This window comes from Aplidium turbinatum, chromosome 17 (assembly GCF_918807975.1).
Source record: "Aplidium turbinatum chromosome 17, kaAplTurb1.1, whole genome shotgun sequence".
Classification (NCBI taxonomy): domain Eukaryota; kingdom Metazoa; phylum Chordata; class Ascidiacea; order Aplousobranchia; family Polyclinidae; genus Aplidium; species Aplidium turbinatum.
In genome coordinates, this window is record NC_137488.1 from 19430761 (window position 1) to 19454153 (window position 23393).

The window sequence follows — 23393 nt, forward strand, 5'->3', positions numbered from 1 at the left end:
GATTACTAGTTTTGTTCGACCATTGCAGAAATTGAACGCCATTAATCACCAAGCATCTAATAATGATTCAAAATTGTTTACATTCTTCTGGTCTAATTTAGCTAAACCTTGCGACAGTGTAATCTAACTTAGCTGTCGCAAGATGTTATGAGTGAGAATTAGCATGTATTCTGACGTTTCGCCAATCAGACGCGGTGGACATCTTCAAGAAATGCGATTGATTGAATTTCGCTTTTAGCAGCATAATTATTGCTTCCTTCACAAAGTAGATACAAACGATTTGTTTTAGCCTGATGCTGCGAGTTTGCTGTGGTAATAGCGAATTGCACTACCTTTCGGAACACAATTCCCTCATGACATCATAGCACATGACTAGGGAACTGTGTTCCGAAAGCTAGTGTAATTCGCTACTATCACAGCGAACTCGCATCATCAGGCTATAACAGGTCGTTAGTATCTACATTGTGAAATCTTCAAAAAACTAGTAAAATAGTTTAACTAGAGATTATATATTCTGTGGATGCAGTGTGTGCTGCTGTGTTATTCTTGCTGTAAAAATTTCGTGCAACTATTTTCCAGATTTCTTACAGCGAATGATAAATTATATTGTTTATAAAAAAGTTTACTTGAAGCTTCGTTTTTGATCCTATTGGTAAAATGGAGACGTGTTTCCGGGCCCTTTTTTTTGGTTTAGCCATCATGGTGACATTTGTCGCATCACAAAGTGAACCGCGCTCAACTTCCAGTGGATTTGACGTCAGCAATGCGTCATCACGGAGCGAAGAGGACTTGTACTTGACGGTAAGAAGTAGAATTATCAAAATGACAAAATTATAACAATCTGCGCAGCACGGAGAGAAATAAGCATTTGTGATAAAAGTAACAATTAACTTTATGTCATTGTACAAACAACAGATTTTCGTCTTTACACTTTTTATTGGCAATCTGCATCTCGCTATATGAATAGAACAAGAAGAAATAAACATTGAAATTGTATTAGTTTGCGCCTTGCGGAAGCTTTACACACCAAATTATCGCACGTTGTCAATATTAAGAAGAGATAGTTTGCCTATTGCTGAAGAGTGAAGTCTGTAACCTCCGCATTTCTCTGTCTACAAATTCTTAATGGTGTTGGTTTTATTATAATTTCGTGTTACGGAATCTTACATGCAAATAAACAAAAAAGTATAATAAAAAAGAATGAATTTCTCAACAGCAAGTTGAAGCAAGGACATTTTCAAAATCTGCTGAATTTTTAATTTTTCTTTAAGTTACTGTAGGCTATATTGCTTTTCTCAAATATTTCTGGCTCAGGTATTTCAGAAGTATTTTTCTACGTGAAAATTTTCTGTTTTGACGAAAATCGTTTGGAATTCAAATGTCAAATGACGTTGAATAAATGTGAAATAGAAAACTATTTCTTTTTGCTACTTGAATTGAAATTGCTTTTGAATTTTTACCTTGTTTGACAAAGGTTACACTGAGCCATGTAAACAGACTCTATTGTGTGATAACAGGTGTTCAGTCTTCAATTAAAAAAGATCCTTGTCTTGTAAACAAAAATAAAATTCTAGGAATGCCGTTAAAGGTTGTTTGACAAATTTAAGGGATTAAGGTTGAAAGACAACCAGCAATACGATATCCCTTTCATCTTGTTGCTGGAATAGCTTCCATACTTTCAAAGTATGCATTCTAACCTCATCACTATATATTATCAGCTCACTTTGATTTTAACAAGATAATCACTGTTTGCCAACTAAACGCTTATTCTTCGTATTTATCTTCATAGTTTGACGTTGCAAAGACTGTAGTTGAATGAATTGCTCTGCAACTATTTTTTTATCTTTCACTTTGAACTTATTTTACTTTGAAAAATCAAAAAAAAAGACTTCGAACTGTGAAGTATGAACATCATCTTTTTTCTGTGTTTGAGGCCGCCGCAGGTCACGTTGTTATATCCAGCCACAGCAGCCAATGGATTATGTGCTCATCAAGCAGGATAAGTCTAACATCCAAGTTATTTAAAACTAGGGTAAAAAGAATTGGCATACTTAATTTGTGAAGTTAATATTTCTTTAAAAAAAATTAATTGCACTGCAAAACAAAACAGCTTATGGTTTATATTTTTATAACTTTATTACATCCAGGAAGGACAACTATGGATCGTTAGATTCATTTTGAATCTTTAAGAAAGGTTTTCGACCAAATTATTTAACTCTGGCTTTCAAACTTTTTCTTGTCATGGCTTGCTTTTTCACTGGTCTGTGGTTCACAGAGAGAGGATCTTGACTTGAAATACTTTGCGAATTACTTTTTGCAAATATTCGCTACAAAATTGACTTGCTCCAAAAACAACATTGCCTTGTGTCAAACTTCGGTACCTTCCTTTCAGCCTAATTTTGTTTTGTCATAAACGAACTTTTATGGCAAATTTGATGTTAATGTGATGTGACAATCGAATACGCAGACCAAAGTTGTATTTGCTCAAAGCAGACGATTTGAAATGTACTTACAACCATCTTGTCAAAAGAAGTTTGGCCTAATTGATACATCACAAGATAAGAAAGTGTGTCTGCGGCTCCAAATCGCTTTCACCGTTGATAAGGCGACGGTTGGTGACGTGCTTGTCATGGCAACAGGCATGACCCAGCTCTTTCAAGTGCTCCATGCCAAAGTTATTTGTGAGTGGACGATATCTACATCAATGTCACGTACATGAGTGTTGCCAAGGGCGTTGCCTTTTAATTTCGAATCAAACATGATTTGGCACATGTATCGGAAGTGTAGACCTTCGGAGTAAAGCACAAATCATGGTGTTTCTAACAATCTTTACGTTTTGATTACTTGACATTTTTGTTTCTTTTAAAAAATACATAAAAACAAGAAATTCGACTCCAAGTTCAGTCAAGAATCTACTTGACATGAAGTGCGGTATTATCAAGCCGTTTCGTTGCATGGTAACTTTGTGTCATTCTCGTCATCATTAAGTTCCTTTCTCTCGTCGAAGTTGAAGGCAATGAGGCGCCAAGTTTCTCTGTTTTGAGATTTTTTTACTGCAGTTTTGTAATTAATTCCTGACCAGTCTTCAATATGGTCTGCCCTATTTCGTGTCATTGTTATTCTAACTTTCTACAATTAAGAGTTGAATTACAAAACGTCTGTTGAATTTCTATAAAGCGTTTTATAATTTGTGTGACGTAAATTGGTCGTGCAGTTATGCGACAGTTTGTTTTGGAGATGACCCAGACTGACAGCCACTACCATATTTAAAATTAGGTAAATAAAAACAAACACATTCAAAAATTAGTTAATTAAGCTTTCGGCAGAGTAAAGGCGGTTTCTTCAGTATCTTATTCAAATAGAATGATTTTTTGATTTGTTTTTGTTAATAGTTAGTAATCCACATGGTTGTACTGTTTCAACTTTATTTGAAAAAAAGGTAAAAAAACAAGTTTTGTCAAGTAAATTTCGGTTCGGTTTGTTGGATGCCTTTTGCCTATGTTTGCACTGACTGCTGTTGAAATGGCTGCTCTGAGTTACCGAAACTGAACAATGACCAACAAAGGGATTTTACTGATAGGGGAGAAAAAATGGATCGACATGTCACCAGCTCGTTGTTTTGGAAACTTGAAGTGTTGACTGTTGCTAGTTGCGCGATGCACCATCCCACCGTGAACCATTTCACCATCTTACCCTGCACTGCACCATTCCATTATTGATGATAACTTGTAAAATCACTTGAAAAAATCAAAATCAAATCAAATCAGTGTAAAAGTTATAAAATTTTGACTTCACCAACATCACCAAGCATGGCGTGGTGAGATATTCCCAGCTAGGAAACCCCTCATTTTTTACATTGATTCAACGTCTGCATGCATTTGTGGCCATGGGAGAGCAATAGGAAAGTTTCTTGGAAAGAAAACAGTCGAAATAAAACACATTTGTTCAGTACATTGTGTTCATGTATAACGACGTTAAGTTGTAAAAAGTATTTCCTTTTTATTAACAAGGTTTACGAAGATGGAGTGGTGTGAGAGATTTAAGCATTTCTATCATGATGTCAACAACTATGAGAAAAAAAAAAAAATTGTAGTTCTACATCTTTTTCACGTTGTCGTACGTAGGATTTGTGCAAACATGACGACCTTTGGTGATGTTTTTGAGAGTGGCAAAATATTTCTGGCAGACTCTTCAGACTTAATTTGCCTCCACAAACGCAACTTCTAATTTGGTGCAGTAGCAATTCGATTGGTATAGAAACTTTACGTTATCAGATGTTACATGAAAGTTATGAAGTATTTATCCCTGTACTCTTTTAATTAGTAATGATTGAATTACCCCAGGGAGTTAGTCTTGCATGGAATTTGCAGAACAGAATCAGCCAATCAACATGACGACACGCCTTCCTACATGTCAACACCAACTTCAAAACATAGAGAAACATCCAAATGTCACGAATCAATGTTGGCATTGCCGACTGTGTAACCGAGTAATATGGCTTACTTTACTACCTATTGACTAACTTTTTAAAGATCTAGGTTCCGACATTTATAAAGTCTGTATCTGGCAAAACATGTAATGGTGTGCTTGAATATGGACGGAAAAGTTGGCTTCTTTATCTTCCAGCCTTAACCTAAATCTTCATCCGCATCACATTAATTTAAATGCAATCCCAAAAAACACAGATCTTTTTGACATTTTTGGTTTGCTTTCTCAGCAATTACGCCACAAAGCAAGAACAGAATGGTTCTTTTTGTAAAAAACATTAAACTTAAGAGCTCTTTTATTCATTTTTGTAACAAAGCAAGTATTGTACAGTATGTTGTTAGTTATGTGCTATCTGAACTTAAGTCGTTCATCATGTTATGAAAACATTCCATGATAAAGGTTCCGCTGGTATTAACAAGTCGCTCATGTCATGATTATGACCTCAAGGGATAAAATAAATCAGAAGTTGCATGTTTTAAAAAAAACTAATTGTAGTGACTTTGTGACGTAACAAATTTCTCCTTCGTGTAAACTTTTGTTATTTCCTGGTCAATACGTTTTGTTAATTAAGTTCAGTTCTTAGATGTTCCTTTGGGAATGCTGTTTCTTCGTTGCAATCGACAGATGATTTTCACTAATTTGACATTGAAGTACATCAGAAAATGATGCAATCCAACAATGTACACAGGTCTGCTTGTCTCACAACTTATTTTAATCTTCTATCTTTGCATTCAGATGTTGACCGTGCTTTCTAAGAAAATATGAGATAAAAGCAGTTTTTTTCATTGATTCAAGGCCTGCAGACGTTGAATAAATATAAAGAGACTGGTTCGTTGGGAATACACATTAGTGACATGGTCATGAGGTCATCGTTCAGTCACAGATTATAAAAAGTTTGCAAAAACCTTGTCTGCAAACGAACCGTTTATTATCTTGATTTAACGCATATAAACGTTGATTTAATGTAAAAAGGGACTGATTTGGTGACTGTTTGCACCTTATTTTTTGAGTTGGTGTTATCAAGGTTATCCGAACCCACATCATACTGTTGCAAACAAAATGACTTTTTGGTTCGTTTTTCTGCCATGTTTCATCACCATGACAACCGTGGGCGACACAAATCCGAAGATCATCTTTTAATGTCAGGCTCCTGTGACATCTTGACGGAGATTATGACGACGAATGTCGGATTATTGCACGACACGGCATTTGTGACGTCATAGTTGTAGATTAAAGTATCTTTTCAAAACTTTTGTATCAGATTATCTAAGGTGTTCGGTTTTTTTCGTGGTCGGAAATAAACCCTCGGAAAAAAAGAGTGTTTTTAAATGGGTCGAAGCAGTGACGATATCATACAATATGTGTGTTCAGAAACAAAATATTTAAAACGAAGTTTTGCAAGCGACGCTATTGCGAAATATTGTTGCGTCCACACAGTTCATGCTGTATTTCAACATGCATCCTCGGAGCCAATTAGCGATAAAAGATGTTTCGAAATCTGAAATCAAACAACAGTGATGGAACAACACAACACAAGTGTGAGTTGGTTGCAACCCACAGAAAAACTTTGTTAAAAAATTTCACTTTGTAAAACTAACCAGTTGCGACGCGAAATAACAAACAGTCCAAGTTAAAGTTATTTATCTTCTAATAACGCTAAAAAAAGCAAATTTAAACGAAGGTCGTCAAAAAAGCTGTGAAAAGTGATAGTCAATTTCTATGCTTGTTTATAGTTTATCGTGATCTTTCAATTGTGATACTTTATGTATTCTTTGAACTTTGGTTTGTAAGCAAACAACAGGAAATACGAAATTGCAAAGTGGCCACAAGACTTTACTCAGCGGTGCCACCAAAAAATTTGTTCTCAATGGTTCATACCGTGACGTAACAATTGTTTGTTTGTCTTCAGGTGGTGACAAAATGTTTTCTTTTGAGAATTTGAGCAAAAAATGTGATCAACACCTCCTCAAAACCTCCAAGCAGACACATTCAGCTTTGGGTCATCAAGGCTTCAGCAAACTTTTGCACTGCTAGTGCAAACATGGCAGATGCAGTATGCGTTTTCAGCGTTGTTTTGTGTTAAAATAAATGTAAAATTATGTGATTCCAATGTTTACTTGAGCTTTCGGAAACAAATCAATAGAGCAGAAAATTAACTTAAACTTTCAGTGATGACGTCATAGTTTTGCTTCAAACTGCCGCCACTGCAGTGCGGGCGTTGATGTGGAAAGCGGAAAAACGTCAATTGTTGGTTTAAAATCTGAGAAAAGACGAGTGCGCCGTTCATTTACATTGGCGTTGACAGGGGGTCCAGAGATCATTTTGGACCCGATATGATTTTAGCGGCCTGTAACCAGGGGCTCTATCCACTTTTAGAATTTGAGGGGTCAAAGAAACTGCTTCGTATTCTTTGAAAATTTAGAGTTTTTCTTAGAAGGGTCTTGATTTCGGTTCGAGGATTCACATAAGCATCCCTGAAGAAGTCAGTCGTGTCTGATTGACGAAACGTCGGAATAAAAGTAGATTGTCACTTTATACATCGTATGATAGTTCAGCTTAATTTTCACCAGTAGAACGCATCATGTTATTTCACACAAGCATTTGTTGGGTCTCAAAGTCTCTTGCATTACCACGACTTGTATCACATGCCTCCATGGCTAATTGAAATGTGCAACTCTACTTTATCTACATGTAAATATGGTTAATTAATTATAAACAAATGTCGTATCAACTGGATGTTTAAATTGGCGGCTGATATTGAAAACTAGTTCTTTTTCTTTAATTTTTCTATCTCTTGTGGCTGATTTCTTGCAGCCTCTCAATGTAGGTACTTCAAGAAAAAAATAACAACTTAGTCCCGAATGCTTAAATAACATTCACGCTTGCAATTCAAATTTTGTGACGTTCAATTTTTTTATTTTATTTAGCCTCAAGATTCAGCAGAATGCCAGGATTGCAATTGTCCCACAACGCCGACTTGCCCCCCGGGAGTAAGTCTAATTCAAGACGGTTGTGGTTGCTGCAAGATCTGCGCGCAACAGCTCAGTCAAGATTGTGACGTCAGACGCGTGTGCGACTTTCACAAAGGTCTCTATTGTGACACGGAGACTAGAAGTTGCAAAGGTAATCCATACAAGCCAGGGGGATTATGAGCTGTCATTGCGATCTTTCTTAAGATAACTGTTATTTTAAGGCCTGGTATAAACTAGATTAAGCGAGATTGTCGTAAACACTTTCTATAATAAATGTTACAATTGACAGACTTCGCATCATAACACTGCCCAAGTCAAGTGGTTCAAAGCCTTTACGAAGCTGCCAGAATTAAGCTCTCAAAGAGGCTTTCTTAGTCTGCGAATAAAAATTCTCGCAATCAATCAATCTACAACTTCAATCAGTTGCAGTTTTGCATGACGATAAAGCTTTGGTCAGGTATTGAAGATCCTTGAAAACCGGACAAAACCGGGCTAAAATCAATATTCGAAGTTATTGAGTGTTCAGTTCAGTTCAAAAACTAAACTTGCAATACATGTCCGGTAAATAAGAAAGTACAAGCATTACTAGAAGCATACTTTTACTTTCTTATTTATAATACAAATATTGCAAGTGATGCTAGAAAAGTAAAAACCACACGTTTCATTTACAATAAAGAAACAAAATCAGCCAGGTTCGAAAAATTGTATAGCCTAATTTATTAATAAAGCTTTCGCTCCCGTGGAGGCGTCTTTTTCAGTACAGTATTTTATTCAAATAGATTTTTTTATTTAAATAAGCGGAAACAAGCAAGATTTTAAATCTTTTGTATTTCTAGCGAGTCCTGGACGGCCTTGCAATGTTGGGGGGAGATGGTATGAAAACGGGGAGCTATTCCAACCCTCCTGTCGGGCCACATGCTCCTGTATTGATGGGGATTTGGGGTGTGTACCCTCTTGCAGCACCCCATCAGGTCCTCCTCCATCCTTAACCTGTTTGCACCCCAGGTAAGGCTGATCGTGACCTCACAATGACCTATTGATCCCAGAACAAACAAAGCTAGTGAATCACGTTTACAAGCAAATAAATTGTCTTCTTTGTAACTGTGATGATTAGAAAGACTTCAAGGGTTACAGATCGCGTTTCTCGCGTAAACTTAAAGCATTGTTCTTAACCTTGTTTTAAATTGGGGTGAAGTTTCAGCTTGGTTGACCACGTTTTTAGCTGTATGTTGCATTTGAAGTAGACAAACTTAAGCCCTGCTTCTTTGTAATTCGATTAACAAGCTCACAGAATGCTTTTCAAGTTGAACTCAAGATAACAGTGTTTTTTTTAAGTTTTCTGAAAGTTTTTTCAAACTTTGTGCTTGGAAAAGTTAAGCTTAGCTCTATTTTACGGTGACGTCACGTTGTTACGTCACAATAGAGTTGTTTAGTCGGCATAGAGTTAACAACGCTTCCAAAGAATGATTCGGCGAAAACGCATTATTCTAAAATTAACAAGACCTTGCTTTTGGTGGAGCGACAATGACAGAGATTAATATGAAAACCAATGGCGATCTATGGCCTTGCCTGACAATTTGACTGACAAGCTTAATCAACACCTTGTCAGAAAGATAAGCTGATAATACTCAGCTACTGACGAGATAACTTCAATCAAGTGCCATTGACTCCAGACATGCTCCAGAACTCAACCTCCAACTTCTGATTTGTGTCTGTTGTCACCATAAACGTTTCAGTGACGTCATTTGCATAGCTTCAAACTGTATTTTAACCACAAAAAATTGTAGGCCCGGCCATCAAGTAGATAGAAATTGGTTAAAACAACCCAGGTTCGTGATTCACTAACACCACGGGAGGTTCACTTTGTTTGGTTTTGGACATTTTCTCTTCAGTACCATACTCAGCAGCGCTTTGAGTGGCGGCGCAGGTGCCAATACTTCAATTGCCATGCGTCATTTCTTGGTAACAATGCGGTGATGACGTCATCAAGCAAGTTTAAAGTGCAGTTTTGAAATTTCACGAGCGGCAAGACAAAAAGTGAAAAACATCTACCCAGCTGACCGCTTGAGATCTTTATCGTCAGTGCTTCTCTCCGCACGCGACGACAAACGCCGTAAAATTCATGAGCAGTTGGTTGGTTGGTTGGTTTTGAATCTTTATCCTCGGACTGACAAAGCCTTGATAGGTTATTCCTGGTAGTTTCGCATACTTGTAGAGGCTCTTGACGCAGGATCGGTTACCGAGATTGACAGGGTGAAGTTACCGATTGTTGTTGCCGGGAGTTATTCCATTCACTAGGTGCCGCTGAATGGAGAGCAGTCCTGAAATGCGTTGCTCAAGCGCACACCCCGAGAGTCGAACTTGCGCCGCGTAATCTTGAGCTGGCACGTAACCACTGAGCTAACGAGGCGGAGTTATTTGGGCCTAGTACAATGAGATTTTCGGACTGAAAACCAAGAAACTTCGAAGAATACCTGGTGGTTTCTAAAGGTTCCTGGGGTCCTTGGAAAAGCTACGGCCCCTCAAGACCATCCCGGGTCCGGTTAAATGTATCCCCCCGTTAACGCTACTATAATCACTTTAATGTAATCACATTGAGGAACAAGTTGTTTCATTGAAAACTTGCTTAGGTTGATCCGGCGGAAAGGACAATGTTGCGGAGAATGGATTTGTCCGAAAGGTGGAAAACTAGGAAAGAACATGCTTCCTTTTGAGAACCAAGGTTTGTACATTGTGGTTTGTTATGTCATAATGAGAAACAAGGGAACCTTGCGATGTGTGAGAGCTGTTAACAATGGCATAAGCACTGTTTTCTTTTGAAAGTAGCAAAAGGCCGTAGTCGTGCTGACGTCATAGTTGCGAAGCTTTGCGATTTTTCAAAAAGGTGTGAAGCAAATTTTGAAGGGTTTCAGCTCTTTTCTACCATAGTTTCTCCATCATAGCGGCCTGATGTACATAAAACGCACCTAATGCTTCAAGAATCATTCTTGAGGCAATTGCTTGAACACTCGACATAACGGCTTTTCAAAATTAGACATATCTTTATATTTTGCGGTTACTGCGACAGCTAGTTAAAAAAATTAACCTACAGAAAAAGTAAATAAGACAACATTTATATTTTACAAGTCCATTTTTTGTTTTATATTTTTTTTTTTAATTGGGTGTTTTAACAAAGCCAACTTAAATCTGACCTGAATGTTCAAAAGACACAGTTCCGGTGATGGCTCATCAAAGTATAATTTTAACTTCAAAGAATGAATGGTTGGGTTTGCGCAAGAGACGATATTACAAGCACTTAACAATCTGATATTAAAAATTCTTCAACACTTGAAGATATATTTAGATCAAAAATTCTCCACGACGTTTGCTTGTTGCAACCCACGCAAAGTGTCCTGGAAGATGACGTTTATCAACGCTGTTTCAACGCTATTAAACATTTAATCGATACAAAAAACATTGGATTTGTTGATGTTGACATGAAAGGATCTCCAAACTTAGCTAACAATTTGATGATCGCAGTTTAAATAATAATAATGTTATGGTTTTATTTATTGTCGCTCTACAACAGCTAAGGTCTTTTAGCGACAGGGCTCATGTTTAATTTGGTATCAGATTTACAAAGTCATCACATTATTTCCCGACTTATTCTCACTGCGTCAAGCAAGAAAGAACACAATCGGTATGGTTTTTAAAAGTTTTCGGTATGACCAGACCTGGAATCGATGTCAGGCCCACCAGCACTGGAGCCGAAACACTTCAACCACTAAGCTAATTTCGCAGTTTAAATAAAAACAAACATACCTGAGCAACACCCCAACATTTAAAACATTAAAAACACAATAGCTAACGTTTTCGGCTATGCATCTAGCCGAAACGTTAGCTATTGTGTTTTTATAAGGTTAAATGTCAATCAGTAATGTCAAGTAACTTTTCTACCCACATTGTGATAAAGTTCCGCAAAAATTTTGACGTCACTCGTGGACTGTGGTGGTAGACAGAAAAGCGATAATTTTTTATGGTTTTGTGTAAACTTCATTTTGCAGTGTAAGGTCTTTGTATTTAGACAGTTTCATTAAACAACCAAATTAAAGCAGTCAAATCAGTGCTATCTCTCACAGCATGATGATGTCCAAGATGTGAAACCAAAAAAAAAATCAATTTTCAATTTCATTGATAACGTCTTCCCATGACCGTGTCCCAGCTATCAAACGTTACCCTTTTTACACTGATGTGACGTCTGCAAATGTAAAATCAATGTTAAAAGGACCAATTTTGCTATTTAAGGTATTGCTGAATTGCCAGATGTTTCTTACCGAAATCAGCTCTGAAATCTACTGTAAACTTATTATTTCTAAGAGTAACTTTATGTGAACAGGTGCAGATAGGTTTGTCCAAATAGTGTATAAAATTGCAAGATGGCGGACTGTTAATTATTTCAGATAAATTTAAACAGTCGCTGAGCAAAGCCCGTGGTGGCACCTGGCCCCTCGTCCTGTGTGGTCTCGTACCCAGACTGCAAAGCAACAGTTTTTTACATTGATTTAACGCCTGCAGACGTTAAATCAATATAAAAAAACGATTGCTTTGCTGTCTGGGTAAGTGCAAAAAACGCCTAACTAGCCATTTTTGAGTTGATTCAACGTTTAAACGACGTAAATAGAAAAGTATCTTCCAGTAAAAGCCAAGTTGAATTTTCACCTGTTAGGTCTCTTGTGTCACGTGACCGTGAGAACCAATGATAAGAGATGTTGCGGAAATTCAGCTGAACTGACAAACGCGGTCACGGACAAAATGGAAAAGATTTTTCTCTTTAACGGCCGCTCTTGTTGTTTCAAACTCGAGGGATTCCATTCTCAAAACAAATGTGTTCACCTTCACGATCGAGTATTATTGACGTCACAAAAGCATCAGGTTGATAAAAGTTAGACAAAAACATTGAATACAAACTTGGAAAAAAACTGACTTAACTTATTGAATTGTTTGTCAAACAAGTTTTTTTTCTAACCTTGGTATGTACAAGAAAAAATCCAATCTGGTATTTCTTGACTGAACCAATGTTCCTTATTTCATATGCACTTATTTACAATACAGTGAAAGGACGGAAGAACATGAAGGTTGTGTTCAAGGGCTCCTGCATGGTTCAAACAACCGAATGGTCGCCCTGTTCCAAAACATGCGGATTTGGAATTTCAGACAGAGTTTCCAACGATAATTCTGATTGCAGAATGAAGAAGCAAACTCGACTGTGCAATTTGAGACCTTGTTCTATGAAGCAATCTTCTGTTACTTCGGTAAGTTGTTTTCAAAGTCAATTTATTCTACAACTTTCTCAAATGTAGCAACTTGAAGCAAAAGTGTTTTTCTCACACTTCCTTCGAGTATAATGTTCCACCTTGTAATCAAAAATAAAGTTCCGTGCCATGTTTGCAAGTCATTCTTATGGTGACTAAAGACCAGAAAAACGAAAGAAAATATTTTGTAATTAAATGCCTGGTGAACAGTCTCATTCTGTGTTTACACATCATAGTGTAGATGTCGCACAAACTTTGTGTGCTGCATAATTTCTAGCACCAGTTCCATGTCAAAGGCTTAACAGTTATAATTAATGCCAAGAGTTGTTGTCAAGTGGCCAAAGTAGACCTCAAGTTTTTTGTAATTTCATAAAAAGCGAATTTTCATTTTCAATTTTGTTTCAGCGCAAACGACCTTGTCGAAAGAACATACGTCATAACAAAAGAGTTCAGTTTTCTCTAAGCGGCTGCCTCAGTGCTGACACCTACCGGCCGAAATATTGTGGCTTTTGTGGAACAAAATGTTGCAAGCCCAAGGTTTCTAAGACCGTGACAGTGGAGTTTAACTGCAAAGGCGCCGATAACTCGACAAGTTCTTTCACCCGAGACATGATGATCATCAGGAAATGTTCTTGCCATGAGTGTATCCATGACAACAACATATTTTCCGTGGCTTATGCTGGACTCGGCAGCGACATATCGCGATTGACATAATTTAATAGGTTCTTTGTTTTGTGTGACACTGTTACTCTTCACGTATGGTCGTCATTATGGTTGGTTGGTTGGTTAGTTGGTTTGAACCTTTATCCTCGGACTAACAAAGCCTTGAATGGTTATTCCTGGTAGTTTCGCATACTTGTAGAGGCTCTTGACGCAGGGTCGGTTACCGAGATTAACAGAGTGAAGTTTCCGATTGTTGAAGTGTTGTTGCCGGGGAACTATTCCATCCTTTTGGTGCCGCTTGAGGAAGTGCTGACGAAAAATTGTTTTTGACAAAAAAACTTTTACCATCACTTATAAAATTGTTTGTCCTTTGAACGGTTTTAAAATCTTCAACTTTTTGTCCAAGATAGGATGGGCCAAGTGCCACCCCTCAACACTAGTAGAAAACGTCCCCTTCGAGCAACCTATCCCCAGTACATGACAGTGACTCGTGCTCAGTGATGTACGCGAATACAAAACATATTGACGCCGTCAGCGTAAACGCAAACGTTCGAAAAACCATACGCCGTATGCGCCAAACAGTCACACGCTATAAACCACTCGAAACAAACAAGTTTTATTTTGAATTTCCACGAAGAAACACAAGCATCTGTAAGTGTTCATCTGACGTTTTGCTGTGTTTTGGTTCCAATATGTCTTTGCCCATTGAAAACATTCTTTCAACTGCAGCGCTGGAAGGTATTGGCGTGTTGTAGCGAAAAAAATACATTAAAAAGTATGCGTTGACGCTATGCGCTAAAAAACCGCGAAAACTTTACGGCGTAGCCTCAAGCGCAAACTATCCAAAAAATGTGGCCGCAAGCGTTAGCGTAAACAAAAAGTCTGCGGCGTAGAATTTGCGGCGTATACGTACATCTCTGCTCGTGCTTCAATTTAAATTAAAACAAGCAACGTTGATTTTATATTTGAACTTGTGAGCATATTTAAAGCAGCTATAACAACTCCAATGAAACCTTTTCTATATTTTCGTTGTTGGTTTAATTAACTCACAATAAGTGAAGAGATTGGAAGTTTGAATTGTTGCAAGAAACTTCCACATCGCCACTTGAAAGTAACTGCTCATTCTTTGTATTAATGAAAAAAAGTCAGCAAAGATTTATTATTACGGTACGTTTAGGGGTCAATGATTGCTCATGGAATCCCAAAAAAGTTTTGTTGTTTAATGTGAAGTCATGTCGAATCCTTGGCAGAATTCCTGGCTTGATAAGAACTCGAGAAACTTTACAACTGTTTTATCATGTAATTTAGGCTACTTGTTGAGTGACTTGAATTCAAAATGCCCGATTTTGTGTAAAATTAGTCGTGGCTATTCAAATACCGTATGATGCAAATCTCCCGTATCAAGCTCTTGTTTGGTATAACTTGTATTGTTTTTTAGTTGTAATGGCCAGAAATAAAACCAAACTGAACTCTGCATAATGTAACAAGGCAGTTTGGGTACCACACCCAAGAGTATCACATGGTATTTGACTACCCTCATCATAGACTGATGTTTATTTTGTATCGCTTTTTTATTACCCCTTTACATTTTGTGGCAATTTGATTATGTTTTGCATTTATTGGAATCCTTGTTAGTGCTTAAAATTTTGTTGCTTAGTTCAAACGTACAATGCTTCAAATGAACAAACGCATCTCACGCGGTGGCTTCTGGCGTTAAGAGGGTTGCCAAACTGTCGGATATAACTTAATTGCCTGGCAGTGTCTACTCGGTGTGTGAGGGGCAACTGATTGTAAAGACAGCACACTTTTCAGGTAGATCTGTTACGTTCCATCCAGCTGGTCGCCCATGCCCCATCAAGGGTATCTCAAAACTACATGAAGCTATTATCGCGCTTTTCTTTAGCCGCTCTCCTGTATAACGTTACGTATTGTGTCAACTCTTTTCGATGTAAAATGACAATATTCTTTTGAAGTGGTATAGGACAGGCTATGCCAAAAGTATTAAAAGCGCAACTGTATTCTACATAAATACGATGTTTGGTTTTTAGAATGTTTATCTTTGGACTGAAAAAGCCTTGATAGGTTATTCCTGGTAGTTTCGCATACTTATAGAGGCTTTTGACGCAGGGCCGATTACCGAGATTGACAGAGTGAAGTTTCCGATTTTTGTTACCGGGAATTATATTCCATCCACTAGGGGCCGCTGAATTCAGAGCAGTCATGAAATGCGTTGCTCAAGCGCAACACTCTGAGATTCGAACCAGCACCGCGTGATCTTGAGTCCGGCGCGTTACCACTGACCTAACGGGGCGGACATGGAACATAAACGATCTGCGTCGCGTCTACATTTAAGCCTTCCTTCCAAGCAAGAAAGCCACAGCCCACAATATTTGAATAGTCTTTTACAATAACAGATTGATCATGTTTAACCAGCTGTGACCTCCCTCCATGCTGTTCTATAGCCTAATCAATTCAGGCTTTTTCGGTTGCGCAATTTTCTTGATGTCAAAAATATTTCATTTTTATTTGCTGTACTTATTTGTACGGTATCCTACCATAAAAAAACAAATGCGACATATTTAAACTCTCAGTTCAAACATCAGGGGGGTCTAAACATCATGCCATGCCCTACCGCATTCATCTTGCCCGCCTCGTCTGTTGACCGCGCCCGTCATTGTTGCGCAATTAATGTTTTGTTCGTTTGACTGTCGCTTATCTGGTTCAATAAAGACATCGAGAGAACTTCGTTTGTTTATTTTTTGTCGTTTGTTTAGTTACTTGCCGATACATAGAGCGCCATGAAGTCAGGCAGTGTGTTCCCCTCACAACCATCAACACTCTTGATAACGCACCGTGGCCGATCTTCACAGCAAGTGTCCATTTCTACAAATCTTGAACATATCAACTAAAGCTATAATATGGGCTGACAAAGCTATTGCCTAAATATGTGTTGTTGTCTTTATTTTTGTTTGTAACTCTATTTCCCTTTCTAAAATTTTTCTGAAGGCGTTGTGACCGTGCCGAATTTCTTTCAACTTGATAACTTATTTTGGTTACAGGCACGTTTTAACGTTCGCGTTTTGTCGCTTCTACCTTTTTCTCGACCTTTGCTATGTTGACGTGTATTGTTTTTGCTGTGATGATCAGAAATAAAAACAACTGAGCTGAGTGTACGGTCAACTTAGGTCCAACATTCTCATGAGAACATTCATTATTACAACAAAATGTACAAAACGCAACTTCCAACCAATAGAAAAATCAAATATGAATTTTTTTATTAGTGACAAAACTGAAAGAATTCTTCGATCCGGCCTTAAGTTTGTTCAACGAGTTATTTTCAACCTTTAAATTATATTTGCAGCAGCATTTCTAGAATTCTCTGTCATTAACACGGCAACACAGGTTAGGACAAAACCATGGATTCAACGGAAAAAAAGAGCATAAGTTATGAGAAAAAAGTGTGGTTCACGAAAACGATAAAATAAGAGACTGACGTTTTAAAAGAATAAGCGGCAAGGAAAAAAATACTTTTTTTTTTCCTTTACAGTTTTTGCTTTTCTTTTTTTTTTGTTAAATCTATGGTGATATGCTAACCTTTACCTAAAAGACAGTCTAGTTCAGCATTGTGGCATCATAAGCAGAAAGTTATAAATATCTTGATGAAACAATCTCTCGAAATTTGAGCTTCCTGTACGTCAGATCATCCTTTCCGATGTAAAGGTCTCAGTGCTGTAGGGGTCAACTTCACCCATGAACATCCAACTCGCTTCAAGATCGTCTTCGTCTGGATGAGTCATCCTTGTGATTGCTCACTGATCTCTTCTTATGCTTTCCACATCTCACTTCCTTCTCAGAGGACAAGTCGCTTTCTGAACTGCTTCCTGAAAACATGAACAAACCACGTGATGAACACCCCAAACTACGAGTATGACGCAATAGAATTAAACAACGAAGAATAAAACTTACCGGAATTTGAATATTTTCGTCGTTTCTTCATTTTCTTTTCTTTTTTTGATTTCTTTCTCTTCTTTTCCATCCTGGTAGGAGACCTGCTTGAGCTGTCGCGGGAACGAATCTTTTTATCATTTGTTTCTCTCTGGTTCCCCCTGATGGGCGATTGTCTTTTGTTTTGATGAACTTTTCTTTCAGGTATGACGTCACCACGATGTTTGGCGGAATGACGCGAATAAGATCGAGATTCGTCATAGTTACATTGTTGATGACGTTGTGGTGGATGACGATCGTTGTGCCGTCTATCATCACGTGATTGTTCAGAGTTTTTAGTCTTTTTATGACGGCGGGGAGGTGTGACGTCACGATGACGCCGAGGAGGCGTGACGTCACGATGACGCCTGTTGTCGCGAGTTGGAGAAACGCGTTCGTGACGTTTCTTCCTAGGGGGTGAATCCGGCGGCGCCGGTTTTGTGCTTGGAGGGGGGTTGCCGCCCTGAAATATATTACGTCTCGTTGGCACCACCTAGTGAATCATCATTTGCTAAGCAACCAGCCACACGAGTGTTTACTATTACAACAATGCTTGCAAATGAACAAAAAACTACAGATATGTAAACTGCGCTTGTCTTACGTTGGTGATTGTGTAATGTGGAAGCAACCAATGTGGAGTTTGGTCATAAACATCTCACATACCTTGTTGTGTCTCCGGTAATTCATGTTAGAAACAGACTGGCTGAAGTCCACATGGATCCTTCGATCATCAATAAGCACATTGTCCATCTTGGCGTAAGCTTTCTCGCACATTTCCGCCTCCTCAAACTCTATGAAGGCGTACTGAAGGGAGTCGCCAGTTTTGTAATCGCGGATTATCTCACATGACAATATGGTACCGAACCTGTAAAACAAACCTCACATCATGATCAGGGCAAGGCTTGATGATTATTCACTGTATTCAGCATCAAAACACGGTTTTGTCTCCACTTATGGCCGTGCGGATTCCTTTTCTTGTAGCGATTGTCTTCATCTAGTTCGGTTTTGAATGTTTATCCTCGGACTGACAAAGCCTTGATAGGTTATTCCTAGTAGTTTCGCATACTTGTACACTGTACAGCCTCTTGACGCAAGGCCGGTTACCGAGATTAGCAGAGTGAAGATTTCCGATTATTGAAGTGCTGTTGCCGGGGAATTATTCCATTCACTTGGTGCCGCTGAATGGAGAGCAGTCCTGAAATACGTTGCTCAAGCGCACACCCCGTGAGTCGAACTTGCACCGCGTGATCTTGAGCCGGACGCGTAACCACTGAGCTATAACGGGGCGGACATCTCATTCTGTATTTTCCCTCTTTCAATGCCATATGTGGATTATTGGCAGCATCATGGCCAGAAGAAATACCTTTCAACGTCATTTAAAGTGGCACATCACAATTGACCGCGCGATCAAGCGGTGCAGGGCCGCCTCGACGCTCGAAAGGCGTCAGCTCGGCACCTATAGAGAAACACATCACTGCATTGTAGCGATGCAATGTGTGACATGTTCCGAAGTGGATAAGGAGGTTGGCTTCTTTGACTCACATCCACACACCGATTAAATGTATCAACAATAACCCAGATATCTGTCATCTTCACATTGATTATATCTGCAGACGTTGAATCAATGTAAAATGACAGATTTTGCTGTCTGAGAAGGTTTTGGTAGACACTTTATTTTGTTCTACCACAGGCATATAAAACTGAGTAACTTCTATGGGTTTAACATATTTTTACATTTTTTGTTCACGCAAAAATGTCCGTTTAACTTTTTTTGCAGAAGCAAAAAAAAAATCAATCAAAATAATAGCATCCCGGTTCCAGGTCTAAAAGTACCCCCTAGACCCCATTGTCAAACGGCCCCTGAACCCCATTGTCAAACAACCCTGGCAAATCATGACGTCACCTTGAAAATATGATTTCCAGATCCTCGTCGGTTGTGATGGAGTTGAGCTTGCAAACGAACAACACGTTGTCCGGGGGCTTCACGTCTTTATCTGGGAGGTCACCAATTATTTCCAGCACCTGGAGGGAATATGAAAGCTGTTACTTTGTGTCAGGTAATTCTATCCGAGCCTGGATAATGGAAATTCTGATAAATATAAAAATCGTTCATTTTGAAGATATTCTAAAGACGTTAGTGGTCGCCGTATCGAGACTTGAAAGTTGAAGGTTTAAATTAAGTGAAGGGGAAGACAGGAAATCAACTTTCGTGTCTACCTTCAAGTGTCATTAAGTGTCTTGCTATGGGCACAGCTGCGTACTCTTGAGCCAATAAAGCCAAACCTGAAAAGGGGCCAAGAAAAACGTGGGAAGAGACAATGCAAGATGACCAGACTAAGAGTAACTTGAAATTTGAAAATGACAAAGCTAAGAAGAAATGAAGACAACCGCAGACAACTGGTCGATCCTGATGTTTTGAGATGAAGAACAGGCTTCTTCTAAGTAAGATAGAAGAAAAAAGGTGTAAAAAGAGTTCAACAAAGATGGTCTCGTAGTCAAGCAGCCGACTACTGGCTCCATCTCGCTGCGGTCACCTGAGCGCTATGCTGCGCTTCCTTCTTCTCTTCTTTCTCCTTGATGACTTTCTCATCCAACCCTTCATCTTCTACAATCGCTTCATCCGCTCCGATCCTGAAGCATCCTTCCACCTGATCCTCTGTCGGTTCAGGAGAACGATCCGGGATCGACAGGCCTGTGACGTCACGGTGATGTCATAACGACTATTCGATAGCAAATTTTTGAGTCTGCCAGAAAATCGAGAATCAAAGACGTGAAGCAGACACGCCAGATAAACATGTTTTGCGGGAAGCAATCGGGTGCATAAAGTGTAGCTCATTCTCAGGACAACATTTGTTGAGATGCGCAACAGTGGGCCTTGTTACATACTGCATTCCCTATCTTTTCATACTGTGACTTTGTGACACCTCTTTTCAAACAGTTTTACATCCATAGATACCCCCAGATCTGACACACATAATCCCTAATGGCTAACACTTCTGAAACAAAACTTCGAGCTCCCGCATGGCACATTAACACCAAGCGGTTCAACAGTGAAAAATTAGATGCATCTGTGAAACAACAGAAACTACAATCCAGTGAGTTTACTATGTGATACAGAATCCGTGATGGGCCATTAACTTGTTGCGTTTTGCCAAAGTCGGGTCATGAAAACAGCAAATGTATGTTATCCCGCATCGTTATGAAGTTGTTCTTGTTCACGAGTATTTTAACTCGTTGGAGAGTCATGGCCGACTGGGCATGTGTTGGGCAACTAGATTACGATAACTGTTATTCGATTTCAATGCAGGCCTCTAAGCTCCTTTATTTTTCCGGCGACCAAAATAAAAAATCCGTTAAAAATTCGTGTTTTTAAAAATCCGTTAATTGACATCTTGTTTTTGCGTTCATTCAGGTAAGAAAAAATAAACAAGGTCTTGAAACATATTTGCAGTTGTAAAATGCACTGCTTCTCATAAGTGTAGAGTTAGTCTTTGAATTTTTACAGGTCGACGCTCAGACTAGAAGACTGCGAATGCGAGGGAAGAGAAAAAAAAAAGTTTCCCGCACAAACGCAAGTGGAGAAAAAAATTTGAAATACGAACACGAGTGAAAAAAAAATGCAACTACCAGCGGAGTAGAGAAATGTTGGAAGCCGGCGACCAAACACGGCTTACCGCGCGGTAGTTTCGGAGGCTATTTGACGACTTCTCGGCAGCCATAGCCACGATGGTCGTCGGGAGCTTAGAGGCCTGCAATGACTTTTCATGATCATCACGTTCAAGCTTATGTTTAGCTAAATATGTAGTTTTTTTGGTTAGTTTTAAAAACTTTAAGGTTTGACTCGGCAAAAAGATCAAGTTTGTTAAGTTGAATCTGGCAGCCCTGAAAAGGGCACGCACTCACCTGGTGGGTCGTCCAAAGGGTCGTCCAGTATCACTGTATGAGTGATCCTAATGTCCTGGTAAGGTCGGTTGTCTTTGTCGCAAAATGCTTCACTGATTTTCATCACGGTTTCCATTCCTGAACAAAAGAAAAAAACAGTTCCTTGGCCAATGGCCATGCAGGCTACTGTACGCAGCACAGTCTGTTCAGCGTTTCGGGCAAACTGTCAAGCAGCTCTGCCATAACAAAAACTCGGAAAACGTTTCTGTACGAAAAGTTTTTAAGAACTTTATCTCGTATGATGTTTTGCAACATTGTTTCGGCAAGTACTGTATATTAATGTAGGGTCATCCAGATAATTGCATGAACATAAGAATTGTAGAAGTAAGATGACAAAGTGTACATTGCAAGTGAATAAACTCACGATAGTACAGATGTTAAAGTAAGCAGTGGAGGAAAGAGTGTAAATTGTACACTGTACAGTACATGTACCCTTGTGCAGTAGAATGCAACTACAAGTCTTCAGCATACACTTGCACGAACAGTTGAACAAGGCAATATAAACACGTCATCACTTTAAAATTAATATGTTTTCAATCAAAGATTATTATCAGACAAATTTCATGAAATGGAAACCTAAGAGTTAAAAAAATTCATGCTAAAACAAACATAACCGTTCTGTACCTTCTGCCACCTCTCCGAACACAGTATGCTCCCCATCAAGGGAGTCCAAGTTCTCAGCCATGGTGATGAGGAACTGGGAACCGTGAAATCCGTTGCCATCATTAACCATGCTCAGGAGGCCTGAAAAGCAACAATGCTCACAACTTTATTGTGCAGGTCTGTATATACCATTTTTTTGGTAGATAAGCTAAGCAGATCGGACTACTTGAAGATGTGTAAACCGCATACAAGACAGTGCTGCTTGCACATTATTCTCAGGGAAGAAATGGGGGCCTCAGTCATAATGCTTTGATCATTTTCTGTGGATGCAATTCCTTCGAAGACACAATTAGAGATCCATAAAAGTGTCCTATCCTGACAGAGCCTTGTTCTAATATTGAGTTAACAAAACGAAAAACTCGACCTGAAAGGTTCTACATCACTAGCAACATGGCACATTGACACAATGCTTTAAACTTTGCATGGATGTTCTTATAATCTTAAGCTGCAGAATAATGGATACATCTCATCTTACCTGCGCGTTTGTGCTTGATTTTAGGAATCTTCTCAGCTTCGAAGAACTTGGCTTGTTCCCCATAGAGCAAATGAAACACGGATCCTCCGCCGCGCCCTGAGCCTGAGTATCAACAATGAGTCAACAAAATGTGCTGACGCTGCACAAAACCGCACAAACTCAAAACAAACTGGTGTTCATAATAAACCATATTTTTTCAATACAATGTCGGGCAACACTGATGTCTTTTAACAATGTGACTGCATTGACCATGTCATCATCGTTTGCAGCATTCTCCGTCCACCAAACGAAACAGAATGTTCACATTACTTCGATGATGAGACCAGTCGCCTGTAGTCAGCAAAGTATCGCCAAGCTTAGGTGAGATAAAGGATAGGCCAACGGTCCCAGGTGGGGCCAAACACCAGCCTCTTTCGCTTCACATTCCTCGTTATTAAGCAACTGAAGGTCGCAGATAAAAGGCGTCAGCTGCATGCCGAGAGCCCTTGTTTGACATTTGAAGGGGCACCGGTTCGACACCACTCATGAACATGCGGCTGTCTTTGGCAGGACACTTAAAGGCATGCCTGAAGGTGGACATGAACATTGGCTTCCTTTCCTTCCCGTCCACATAATCTAAACCTTTAACCACCCGGCGTAAGCCTGAATACAACAAAAAAAGCAATTCCATACAATTCCTAATCGTGCCTGGCACCCTAACAATGAATCATCAGAAAGCAATCACGAACTCACCTGTGGGGTCCCCAGTTTGGGCGATGAAGTTCCTCTGAACGTTGTGGAAGACACAATAGTTGTAGTACTTGATTTTACAAAGTTTAAGGAAGTTTAGGCAAGTGCGTGGACGTTCATTGATGTACAAATCAACTGTCATGTCCCCTAAAGTTGTTTCAATTACAACCGACATCTTACCTTTCT

General features: G+C 39.0%; 2 protein-coding genes across 2 annotated transcripts; one reads left to right on the top strand and one right to left on the bottom strand.

The window, feature by feature from the left end:
* Nucleotides 1–584: 584 nt before the first annotated feature.
* Nucleotides 585–16156, top strand: LOC145786532 (CCN family member 2-like). The gene is made up of 6 exons (XM_082598200.1): nt 585–801; nt 7416–7611; nt 8297–8465; nt 10091–10182; nt 12552–12751; nt 13157–16156. The coding sequence occupies exons 1-6, from the start codon at nt 658–660 to the stop codon at nt 13463–13465; spliced, it is 1110 nt and encodes a 369-aa protein (XP_082454326.1). The 5' UTR covers nt 585–657; the 3' UTR covers nt 13466–16156.
* A 416-nt stretch (nt 16157–16572) lies between these two features.
* On the bottom strand, nt 16573–23387 carry LOC145786530 (peptidyl-prolyl cis-trans isomerase sig-7-like). The gene is made up of 9 exons (XM_082598199.1): nt 23211–23387; nt 22479–22580; nt 21965–22084; nt 21302–21418; nt 19933–20090; nt 19302–19420; nt 18062–18263; nt 17381–17861; nt 16573–17295 (listed from the first exon to the last, which is right to left on the bottom strand). Exons 1-9 carry the CDS (start codon nt 23380–23382, stop codon nt 17183–17185), a joined length of 1584 nt encoding a protein of 527 aa, XP_082454325.1. The 5' UTR covers nt 23383–23387; the 3' UTR covers nt 16573–17182.
* Between the last annotated feature and the right edge of the window lie 6 nt (nt 23388–23393).

Excerpts from the sequence above, each read along its gene's own strand:
- LOC145786532 (XM_082598200.1), top strand. The coding sequence starts at position 658 with ATGGAGACGTGTTTCCGGGCCCTTTTTTTTGGTTTAGCCATCATGGTG. Across the intron at positions 802-7,415 it reads AAGAGGACTTGTACTTGACG|CCTCAAGATTCAGCAGAATG; the intron begins GTAAGAAGTAGA and ends TATTTTATTTAG. Across the intron at positions 8,466-10,090 it reads TTAACCTGTTTGCACCCCAG|GTTGATCCGGCGGAAAGGAC; the intron begins GTAAGGCTGATC and ends AAACTTGCTTAG.
- LOC145786530 (XM_082598199.1), bottom strand. The coding sequence starts at position 23,382 with ATGTCGGTTGTAATTGAAACAACTTTAGGGGACATGACAGTTGATTTG. Across the intron at positions 22,581-23,210 it reads CCAAACTGGGGACCCCACAG|GCTCAGGGCGCGGCGGAGGA; the intron begins GTGAGTTCGTGA and ends GTTGATACTCAG. Across the intron at positions 18,264-19,301 it reads CTGGAAATCATATTTTCAAG|GTTCGGTACCATATTGTCAT; the intron begins GTGACGTCATGA and ends TTTGTTTTACAG.